This window comes from Babylonia areolata, chromosome 33, assembly GCF_041734735.1.
Source record: "Babylonia areolata isolate BAREFJ2019XMU chromosome 33, ASM4173473v1, whole genome shotgun sequence".
Classification (NCBI taxonomy): domain Eukaryota; kingdom Metazoa; phylum Mollusca; class Gastropoda; order Neogastropoda; family Buccinidae; genus Babylonia; species Babylonia areolata.
Genome location: NC_134908.1, coordinates 22,702,182 through 22,714,681, shown reverse-complemented (window position 1 = coordinate 22,714,681; position 12,500 = coordinate 22,702,182). Strand labels below are relative to the sequence as shown.

The following is a 12,500-nucleotide window of genomic DNA, read 5'->3' as shown; positions in this document are numbered from 1 at the left end:
ATATATATATATATATATATATATGTGTGTGTGTGTGTGTGTGTGTGTGTGTGTGTGTGTGTGTGTGTGTGTTGGGTGGAGAGAGTGCGTGCATGTGTATGGATATGAATGTGTGAATGCGTTCGTTTTATTACTTTTTACGATGCTAATGATGATGATGGTGATCATTCTTCGTTGTAGTAGCAGTAGATGTAGCAGTGTTAACAAAATTATTATTGTTGTGTCGTTATCGTTAATGTTGTTATTGTTATTGTTGTCACAAGGACAGATTGGAAGACTGGGCAATGCCTAAAATCTTTATCCTTGAGTAATAAAGTTTTTGAATCTTGAATCTTTGTCTGTGTGTCTCTCTCTCTCCCTGTGTTTCTCTCTCCGTGTCTCTCTGTGTCTCTCTTTCTCTGTCTCTTTGTCTGTGTGTGTGTGTGTGTCTCTGTCTCTGTATCTCTCTCTCTGTCTCTGTGCTTGCAACTATGTCACTGTCTCTGTCTCTCTCTCCCCTCCCCCCCCCCACACCTCTCACGCCCACACAAATTCACACACTCTATCTCTCCCACAAACACCCACCCACAAACAAATACACACACACACACACAAGTGGAGTGACGGCCTAGAGGTAACGCGTCCGCGAGGTAAGCGAGAGAATCTGAGTGCGCTGGTTTGAATCACAGCTCAGCCGCCGATATTTTCTCCCCCTCCACTAGACCTTGAGTGGTGGTCTGGACGTTAGTCATTCGAATGAGACGATAAACCGAGGTCCCGTGTGCAGCATGCACTTAGTGCACGTAAAAGAACCCATGGCAACAAAAGGGTTTGTTCCTGGCAAAATTCTGTCGAAGAATCCACTTCGATAGGAAAAACAAATAAAATTGCACGCAGGAAAAAAAAAAAAAAGGGGGGGGGAGGTGGGGGTGGGGGGTGGGGGGGCGCTGTAGTGTAGCGACGCGCTCTCCCTGGGGAGAGCAGAGCAGCCCGAATTTCACACAGAGAAATCTGCTGTGATGAAAAGAGAAATACAACACAATACAATATAATGCACACACACTCACCCACCCTCCAAACCAACACACCCTCCCCCTCCACCCCTCCCCCCCCACTCCCCAACCCCCCAGCCACCCACCCACACCCACACCTGCCTACCTCCAATCAAAACCCCGGTGCAGATTTGAACGGAAGTGTAGGACGGGGCGACAACCAGACCCATGAGGAACTCCACAAGGCTGTCCAGCTTGGCTTCGTCGTCCAGGGTGTGGTTGGAGATGAAGTTGTTGTAGATGTACGTGTAGGCTGAGGGCGGGTCATAGACCGTCTCCTCGTAGTCCATGAAAGTATCGAACCTGGTGTCGTTCTTCCTGTGGGGGGGGGGGGGGGGGAGGTGGCATTACACGTTCATACATGTTCAGTTCATGCACGTTCTTGTTTTTTGTTGGTTTTTGTTGTTGTTGTTGTAATATCATTATTATTATTAGTAGTAATATTTTTATGTATTTATCTATTATTTTTTATTTATTTATTTTATGTCATTTTATTTATTTTTTGTTATTTTATTTATTTATTTATTATTTTTTTTAAAAATTTTAATTTTTTATTTTTTTTTCATATTTATTGGGGTTTTTTAAATTTTATTTTATTTTATTTTTTTATTTAAAAAAAAAAAAAAATTATTTAAATTTTTCTCGAGGCCTGACAAAGCGCGTTGGGTTACGCTGCCAGTGAGGCATCTGCTTGGCAGATGCAGTGTAGCGTATATGGATTTGACTGAACGCAGTGACGCCTCCTTGAGCTACTGATACTGATACTCATGCACGTTCGTGCATGTTCATACACGTTCCTACATGTTCATAATACGTTCGTGCATGTGCGTACACGTTCGTACACATTCATACACGGTTTTTTTGTTTGTTTGTTTGTTTGTTTGTTTTTTCGTGTTCAACGTGTCGAATCGGTTGTCGTTCTTCCTGTGTGTATACACGATAGTGCACATTCGTACATGTTCATACACGTTCGTACAGGTTTATACACATTCGTACACGTTCATAATGTTCAAACATGGTCGTACATGTTCATGCGTGTTCATGCAAGTTCATACACGTTCGTAAATGTTCATACGTGTCCGGGCATGTTCACACACGTCCATACATATTCATACACGTTCGTACATCTTCATACACATTCGTGCTCGTTCATACACATTCGTACACGGTAGTACACGTTCATACATGTTCATACACGTTCATACACATTCGTACACGTTAGTACACGTTCATACATGTTCATACACGTTCATACACATTCTCTCATCTTCAGGAAGCAGGTGACAGCTCCATGAAAGTGTCGTCCTTCCTGTGTCTCTACACCTTCATACATGTTCATTCACGTTCATAAATGCTTATGCATGTTCATACATGTTCAGACATGTTAATACACATTCATACACGTTCGTACACGTTCATACACGTTCGTACACATTTATACATATTCATTCATCTTCATACGTGCTCATACATGTTCATACACGTTCGTACATGTTCATACACATTCATACACGTTTATACATATTCATTCATCTTCATACGTGTTCATAAACGTTCATGCATGTTCTTACACGTTCATACATATTCATACATGTTCATACACGTTCGTACATGTTCATACACGTTCGTACAAGTTCATACATGTTCATATACGTTCCTGCATGTTCGTACATGTTCATACACGTTGACACATGTTCATACACATTCGTACATTTCATACACGTTCATACACGTTCGTACACATTCACACCAGGTCCAACACTCAGCTTATATCAGACTGGCAGAGTTTACAGTGGGGCCAACAGCGAAGTGAGAGCTATATGATAAATGGTTTCTCCAAGGCAGTGGAAAGTCCTTTACAGCTGAGTCTTTTGTGAAGGACTATGACTCTCAAACCAGGAGGCAAAATAACACTGGCTCTTAGTGCTGCAGCCTTGGGGGCTAGCTGGCCTTTGGGAACCATTCCAACACCGACTGTCCTAAAACCCCCTTGGCCGAGAGAGTGGGAATGTAACTTGGGGCAAGACACTCTCCACTGTCACCAAATTCCAGTCCAGATAGTCGGGACAGTGATAAGAAACTCTAGGGAGAGCTGGACAGTACAAGTTCTTCTGAGAAGTCCCTCTCAGTCAAGTGTTTCGGCCCTTAACTCCTTGCACTCTAAGGGGGCCGGGCCGCTGCCAGTTCATGACTCCTGGATGCCCTTGTATTGTCGCCTTTTTTTTCTTTTTTTTCCTGGTCCTCAGCAGGTTCGAACCCGCGCCTCCAGGGTGGTCGCCACTTCAAGACTGAGTCACATTTTCTGGCAGACTTTTTAACCACTGAGCCATCATACGCCTAGTTTGAGTAGGAAACTTATGACGTTTACTTTCATTCCTCCTCGACCAGATCCAGCTGGAACTCTTTTCTGCTGCTTCTGCCATTGCCTTGAGAGCCCGTGTCCTCTCTCTGCCAGAAATCGACAGCTGTTTCATGAGGCTGTAGGCAGATGCGCCAACAAACCCTCTACAGTTACCTCCACTGCTGTTGCGATGGTCATAGTCGAAAACGACTATCATGCATAAGAACATGCATGTATCTATCCACTCGTCAATTGACTCTCTCAGACTTTGGTCCGATTCGCAGACCAATTCTGAGTTTAGCTCTCAGACTATCATCAAATTCATTACGGATCAAGTATTGTTCTAATGTCAAGTGCATATGCTTTAGTAACCTGACAATTAAGCATACAATTTTTGACTGCAGCTTGATGAAGCCTTATGAACAGGAAAGTGTGTCTTCACAAGTGACTGAGAACGTTGATGTTTTTGACTTTTTGCATTCAGTACCAGTTGTTTCGCTTGTCAGTTTAACGACTTCTCTTTTACGAAGTCCTTTCAGTAATTTCCTGTAATTGTATTTAGATTTTTTTTTTCAAATTTCACCCTCATTTCACCTTTATTTGCCCAGTTTCCCCCAACCCTCCATTCATTCACATCTCCCACCCCTTCTAACCGATAATACTCAAATGTCTTCAATCACCGATATGTGTGACGGGACATTAAACAAAATTCCTCCTCCTCCTCCTCCTCCAGCTATCCACACACTCACCCGAACTGTGCCAATGTGTAGTAGTCAAGAAGGTCGTCGACGTCACTGTTGGAAGGCGAGTCGTCCGTGCCGAAATGGTTGAGGAAGAGGGTGAGCAACCCTGCTGACTGCAAGTCCAGAGTCGCGCCAGACACGATCAGGTAGCCACCCCAGTCAGCAGACAGCCGGCCCAGCTGTTTCAGCACGTGCTTCACGGTGGACGTACCTATGGGTGTGCCTGCACACCACGAGGAAGGAGTAGGGGGTCGAGTTTTGTGGGGCGGGGGTGTGGGGGAGGGGGTTAATATTATAATAATATCAACATTGATTTCTTCTTCGTTCGTGGGCTACAACTCCTATGTACGCTGGTATGTACACGAGTGGACTTTTACGTGTGTGTCCGTTTTTTAGCCCCGCCATGAAGGCAGCCATACTCCGATTTCGGGGGTGTGCATGCTGGGTATGTTCTTGTTTCCTTAACCCTCCAAAGGCTGACATGGATTACAGGATCTTTAGCGTGTGTATTTGATCTCCTGCTTGCGAAAACACACGAAGGGGATTCAGGCACTAGCAGGTCTACACATTAAAAAAAATAGCCGAGTGGTTTAAGCGTTGGACTGTCAGTCTGAGGGTCCCGGGTTCGAATCACGGTGACGGTGCCTTGTGGGTAAAAGGTGGAGATTTTTCCCATCTCCCAGGTCAACATATGTGTGCAGACCTGCTAGTGCCTTAACCCCCTTCGTGCGTATACGGCACGCAGAAGATTAAATACGCACGTTAAAGATCCTGTAACCCATGTCAGTGTTCGGTGGGTTATGGAGACACGAAAATACCAGCATGCATGTAACAGAAAGAAGGAGAAGAATGTACCTTTATTTACCAATGTGTTGGCTGAATCGGTAGCGAAAAACAGCATTGACTTGAAAGATGTGTAGCTTGTGAATGGAGGGAGAGAGAGCGGGGGATAGAGAGAGAGAAAGAGAGAGAGGGAGAGAGAGGGAGGGAAAGAGAGAGAGAAAGAGAGGGAGTGAGAGAGAGGGGGAAGAGAGAGAGGGGGAAGAGAGAGAGGGAGAGAAAGAGAGAGGGAGAGAGAGTGGGGTGGAGGGAGAGGGAGAAAGAGGGAGAGAGGGGGAGAAAGGGAGAGAGAGGGAGGGAGAGAGAGAGAGGGAGAGAGAGAGAGAGAATGAGAGAGAGAAAGAGAGAGAGAGTTACCACTCTTTACTATTTTGTCGATTTAGCATTCATTCCCCTGGCCTCGTAGTTTAGAGAGAGAGGGAGAGAGAGAGCGAAAAGAGAGGGAAGGGGAGAGAGAGAGGGAGAGGGAGAGAGAGATAAAGAGAGAGGGGAAGAGAGAGGGTGAGAGAGGGGGAAAAGAGAGGGAGGGAGAGAGAGAGGGAGAGAGAGAGAGAGTTACCACTCTTTACTATTTTGTCGATTAAGCTTTCACTGCCCTGGCCTCGTAGTTCATCAGTTCCAGCAACTCACCAAGGTAGTAGAGGGCCCAGTTCAAGGTCACCCTGCGGATGCGCTGGGGGGCGTGGTGCAGTTTGAAGGTGAAGGTCGTCACCACCCCCCACGTGCCCCCGCCCCCGCCCCTCAGGGCCCAGAATAGCGAGGCGTCGTCCGTGTGGGTGGTCTCCCCTGACGACATGCTCGTCAGCGTGGTCCCGTTCTCGTTCACCACGGCCTTCGTCCCGTTCGCTGTCAGGGTTTACACCGAGTGTCAGAGAGGGAGAGAGAGAATGGATGAATGAGTGAGTGAGTGAGTGAATGAATGAATGAATGCATGAACGAATGAATCAACCAACGAACGAATGAATAAGTAAATGAAATTTCACACAAGACACACACAGACAACCCCCAACAACCAGTCAATTCCCCCCCCCCTCCTCCACCCGCACATACACATTTACACCACCCCTACCACCCCCACACACCACCCCTACCCCCTCACACACCACCCCTACCCCCTCACACACCACCCCTACCCCCTCACACACCACCCCTACCCCTCTCTTCCCCCCACACACCACCCCTACCCCTCTCTTCCCCCCACACACCACCCCTACCCTCTCTTCCCCCCCACACACCACCCCTACCCCTCTCTTCCCCCCACACACCACCCTACCCCTCTCTTCCCCCCACACACCACCCCTACCCCTCTCTTCCCCCCACACACCACCCTACCCCTCTCTTCCCCCCACACACCACCCCTACCCTCTCTTCCCCCCACACACCACCCCTACCCCTCTCTTCCCCCCACACACCACCCTACCCCTCTCTTCCCCCCACACACCACCCCTACCCCCCTCTTCCCCCCACACACCACCCCTACCCCCCTCTTCCCCCCACACACCATCCCTACCCCCCCTCTTCCCCCCACACACCACCCCTACACCCCCACACACCACCCTACCCCCCCCCTCTTCCCCCACACACCACCCCTACCCCCCACACTCCCCTCACCCCACCCACCCCCTACACTCAACCTCTCCTACACAACACACTCTCCAGACGCCCTCATAACCCCCCCCCCACCCCAACCCCACACACATCCCCCTCAACCCCACCCCCCCAATCAACACACCCATCCTCCACACACACACATCCCCCCTCACCCCCCTCCCCCAATCAACACACCCATCCACCCCACACACACATCCCCCCTCACCCCCCCCCTCCCCAATCAACACACCCATCCACCCCACACACACATCCCCCCTCACCCCCCCCCCCCAATCAACACACCCATCCACCCCACACACACATCCCCCCTCACCCCCCCCCCCAATCAACACACCCATCCACCCCACACACACCTCCCCCCTCACCCCCCCCCCCTCCCCAATCAACACACCCATCCACCACACACACACATCCCCCCTCACCCCCCCCCCCAATCAACACACCCATCCACCCCACACACACATCCCCCCTCTCCCCCCCCTCCCCAATCAACACACCCATCCACCACACACACACATCCCCCCTCACCCCCCCCCACCCCCAATCAACACACCCATCCACCCCACACACACATCCCCCCTCACCCCCCCCCCTCCCCAATCAACACACCCATCCACCACACACACACATCCCCCCTCTCCCCCCCCCCCCCAATCAACACACCCATCCACCCCACACACACATCGCCCCTCAACCCCCCCCCCCAATCAACACACCCATCCACCCCACACACACATCCCCCCTCACCCCCCCCCCCAATCAACACACCCATCCACCCCACACACACCTCCCCCCTCAACCCCCCCCCCAATCAACACACCCATCCTCCACACACACACACCCAGCCCCCCCCCCCCCCCCCGGCCCCCTCACCCAGCACCAGCTCGGCCTCCAGCAGGTTGTCCACGGCCAAGCCCAGCTTCCTGCAGATCGGGGAGTGGCCCCCGCCCTGAACGTAGCCACCCATGGCCACGGCGTGGGCGCTGCCCCCGACGATCACCCTCCTCCTCACCTCTCCTCCCTCCCCCGTGTCCGTCCCCTCCACGTGCACGGCTCTGTACACCTGGGGGTAGTGTGTGTGTGGAGGGGGGGTGGGTGTGGGTGGAGACACAGAGACACAGACAGAGAGAGGCGTTAGAACACACGTCAACCAATCGATAAATCAATCATGTGACATGACACAATCTACCAACCAACCAAACGATCGATCAATCAATCAACCAACCAAACAGTGGAGTGATGGCCTAGAGGTAACGCGTCCGCCGAGGAAGCGAGAGAATCTGAGCGCGCTGGTTCGAATCACGGCTAACCCCCCGATATTTTCTCCCCCTCCATTAGACCTTGAGTGGTGGTCTGGACGCTAGTCATTCGGATGAGGCGATAAACCGAGGTCCCGTGTGTAGCATGCACTTGGCGCACGTAAAAGAACCCACGGCAACAAAAGGGATGTTCCTAGCAAAATTCTGTAGAAAAATCCACTTCGATGGGAAAAACAAATAAAACTGCACCCAGGAAAAAATACAAAAAAAAAAAAGGGTGGCGCTGTAGCGTAGCGACGCGCTATCCCCGGGGAGAGCAGCCCGAATTTCACACATAAAAATCTGTTGTGACAAAAAGAAATACAAACAAAATACAAATACAAACAAATAGTAGTAGTTGTCGAAGTGTTTGTTGCATAATAACAGTCGTTGTTGCAGTAGTAGTTGTAGTGGCACCAAGCAACCAACCAAATAGTAGTAGTAGTAGTAGTAGTAATAGTAATAGTAGCATAGTTCTTCTTGTTATCATGATGATAATGATGATGATGATGATGATGATTATGGCAACTCGATCGATCAATCAATCAACCAAACAACCAACCAAACGATCGATCGATCAATCAATCAATCAATCAATCACCTGACCAACCAACTAATCAGCCAGTCAATCGACCAATCAAGCAACCAACCAATTAACCAAGCATCCCACTAACCAATCAATTAATCAATCAATCAACCAACCAACCGATCAATCCATCAATCAACCGATCAATCAACCAATCGATCGATTAATCGATCAACTAACCAACCAATGAATCGAAAACACGTTTTTTGAGCCAACTGGAAATTAACCAATGCAATCTCATGCTCCTTGTAAACACAAACAAATAATGAAATGCGCACCAAAAAGAGATTTATATTATTTCAAATCATAATCATCATTATAAATATCATCAATACCATCATCATCACTGGTAGTAGTAGTTGTTGTTATTGTTATCATCATCAACGTCGTCGTCATCAACATCATTATCATCATCATTATAATTACTACCATCATCATCATCATCATTATTATTATCATTTTTATTATTATTATTATTATCATCATCATTATTCACCATCATCATCATTAATATCATTGTTATTATAACTGCTATTGTTATTATCATGATCCCCATCCTCGTTACTACTTCTACTACTACCACTACTAGAACTCATCATCATAATTAGTATCATTATGACTATCATTACTCCTCCTCCTCATTATTATTATCATTATCACTATTATAACTCATCATCATCCTCATCATCATTATTATTATTATTTATCTTTATTATCATCATCATCATAACTCACCATCATCATCATCATCATCATCATCATAACTCATCATCATCATCATCATCACCGTGGTCATTACCTCCAGCCACGTGTTTCCGCTCTCCACGGTGACCTCCCCTGCGGGTCCGCGCGGCGAGTCCAGGTTGAATTGCATCCCTTTCATGTTCTGCAGGTTGAGGACCAGGGCGCCGTCATGAGTGGAGCGTCCGGTGAAGGAGTGACCGGAGGACCGTACAGCGACGAACAAATTGTGTTCTCTGGCAAAGAGGAGGACCTACAAGAAGAATTTAGCTTTCTTTGTTTGCTTGTTTAGCTTTCTTTGTTTGCTTTGTAGCTTAGCTATCAGTCGCTCTGTCTGTTTCTATTTGTTCGATCTGAGTGGAGTTTTTTTTAACGACCTACTGTCTGTGCTTTTGTTGAACGTCAAGTTGTTTTTCGTTGGGTTTTTTTTTTGGGGGGGGTGGGGGGAGGGGCTTTTTTTTTCGATGTTGCTGCTCATGTTGCTATTGCTGTTGCAGCTACTGCTAATGCTACTGCTACTGCTGCTGCTACTACTGCTGATGCTACTACTGCTACTACCGCTGCTGCTACTACCACTACTAGTACTACTACTACTGCTCCTGCTATTTCTAATACTACTACTACTGCTGCTGCTGCTGCTACTACTACTACAATTTCTGCTGCTGCTACTACTGCTGCTACTGCTACTACTACAACTTCAATTTCTGCTGCTGCTGCTACTACCACTACTACTGTTCCTACTACTACAATTTCTGCTGCTGCTGCTGCTGCTACTTCTACTACTGTTGCTGCTGCTGCTGCTGCTACTACTACTACTGCTGTTGCTGCTACTACTAGTACTACTACTACTTCTGCTGCTGCTGCTACTACTGCTACTCCTCCTTCTACTACTACTACTACTGCTATAACCACCACCACACAATACCTTCTGCACGTCCTCCAGCGAGTGCACGTAGTAGATGAACTGAGGGAAGCGCTGGTGCCTCATGTTGTAGACGAACGTGGCGTTAGGGTAGAGCTCGTGCGTCGGATAGACGACGGACCAGTTGACGCTGGCCGACAGAGCGACGCTCTGCTCGCGGGACGGAAATGACGTCATGCCCGGAAGCACGCGCCATGGGAAGGTGACGTTCTGGCGGGTGGGTGGTGGTGCGTCCGTCACACCCCCCTCCCCCTCCGCGCCTCTGACCCCGCGGAGAAGGAGCGAGGGGGAGAACGAGGCCCATAGGAGAAGGGGGAGGAGGAGGTGGAGGAGGGTGGTGGGGGTGGGGGAGGGGGAGGAGAGGGACCGTGGCCTGCCGTGTGTGTGTGGATGAGTTCAGTTTCAGTTTTCAGTTTTTCAACAGTTTTCGGTTTCTCAATGGAAGTGTCTCTACGTTCGGACAAATCCATATGATACTCTACGTCATATCTGCTAGGCAGAAGAAGAAGAACAACAACAACAACGACGACAACAATAGAAGAAGAAGAACAACAACAACAATAGAATAACAACAACAACAACAACAGAACAACAACGCCAACAATAGAACAACAACAACAACGACAACAATAGAAGAAGAACAACAACAATAGAAGAAGAAGAACAACATCGACAACAATAGAACAACAACGACAACAATAGAAGAAGAAGAACAACAACAACGACAACAACAACAGAAGAAGAAGAAGCAGAAACAACAACAACAACAACAACAACAATGTTTAATGGAGGGAGGGTGGGGGGGGGGGGCGAAATTTGAGTTCCAGTTTTCTGTTTATGTTTTTCAAGGTGGTGTCACTGCGTTCAGACAAACCCATGTACGCTACACCACATCTACTTGGCTGATCAGATCGGATGCCCGGTCAGCAGCATAAGGCAAATCGCTTTCTCAGGTCCTTGAGTGTCAGCATGCATATTCTGTGTATCTATCAGAGTGGATTGCCAGTGAGGACAACACTCTCGTTGCCATGGGTTCTTTTTCAGTGGCACCAAGTGCGTGCTGCACACACACACACACACACACACACACACACACACACACACACACACACACACACACACACACACACAACACGCACTCTCACACAGCATAATATACACGCAGGCGGCTATTGTTCCCACAGGTGGTAATACCACAGGGGTAGGTACAGGCCAAACAGCGAACAGCGTGTAATTGAGAACGGTTCGGTTCGTGTACCTCCCCACTTCGAAGCGTTCTCACCAGACACATTTTAACAATTTAACGTCTGCTTCGCCTCGTTCTGCTACCTCAATGAATATCCTTTTCCAAGAACGTGTCAAACATCAGCTGTGAATCTTCTGTTCCAAGAACCAGTCAAACATCAGCTGTGAACCTTCTGTTCCAAGAACCAGTCAAACATCAGCTGTGAACCTTCTGTTCCAAGAACCAGTCAAACATCAGCTGTGAATCTTCTGTTCCAAGAACCAGTCAAACATCAGCTGTGAACCTTCTGTTCCAAGAACCAGTCAAACATCAGCTGTGAACCTTCTGTTCCAAGAACCAGTCAAACATCAGCTGTGAATCTTCTGTTCCAAGAACCAGTCAAACATCAGCTGTGAACCTTCTGTTCCAAGAACCAGTCAAACATCAGCTGTGAACCTTCTGTTCCAAGAACCAGTCAAACATCAGCTGTGAACCTTCTGTTCCAAGAACCAGTCAAACATCAGCTGTGAACCTTCTGTTCCAAGAACCAGTCAAACATCAGCTATTGCTGGCTCTTTCCTCTCTTCGCGCACCACTGCCGACCAAGTTCACAAACGTGCTCTCACAATCCTAAAATCAAGGGAAGCAAGCCAGACTCAGTTCGGTTCAGTTCAAATGACTTTATTGTCTGCTTTAACCAAAACAGAAAATTCTCTGTCGGCACACTTAACAAGCCCGTCAGCAAATATCAAAGAAAAAACGAATAACTGACTCGATTTGAACTTTGACACAGTTTAGAATAGTTATTTGACTCAGTGGACATATGTGAACGAACTGTTTATCACCAGCACTGGGAGAATTTAAGAAATCATGTTGGAGACAGATGAGAACGTCAGTTTTGACAGAAATCTCCAAACAGTGTCGTTCGCATTCAGACCATGGGTATTTTGATGTCAGTCTATTTGCGAACGATGCTGCACGGCAACCGAGTGCTCTCAAAAGTGTGTGTGTGTTGGGGGGGTTGGCGGGGGGGAGGGGTGTGTGTGTGTGTGTGTGTGTGTGTGTGTGTGTGTGTGTGTGTGTGTGTAATCAAAACCAACAGAACAAAAGTCTGGTGCAATGTTCCAACAATATTATGTTATATCAAACGAGGTCAAGACCT

General features: G+C 47.9%; 1 protein-coding gene across 1 annotated transcript in view; it reads right to left on the bottom strand.

Moving 5' to 3' along the window:
- The window catches only part of LOC143276955 (uncharacterized), a 20,137-nt gene that overhangs the window by 3,004 nt on the left and 4,633 nt on the right, over positions 1–12,500 (bottom strand). The window contains exons 2-7 of the mRNA XM_076581643.1: positions 10,117–10,486; positions 9,250–9,444; positions 7,440–7,629; positions 5,586–5,801; positions 4,122–4,338; positions 1,138–1,349 (exon numbers count right to left, since the gene is read on the bottom strand). Coding sequence (XP_076437758.1) covers positions 1,138–1,349; positions 4,122–4,338; positions 5,586–5,801; positions 7,440–7,629; positions 9,250–9,444; positions 10,117–10,486 — 1,400 coding nt within the window. The remainder of the gene's footprint in view (positions 1–1,137; positions 1,350–4,121; positions 4,339–5,585; positions 5,802–7,439; positions 7,630–9,249; positions 9,445–10,116; positions 10,487–12,500) is intronic.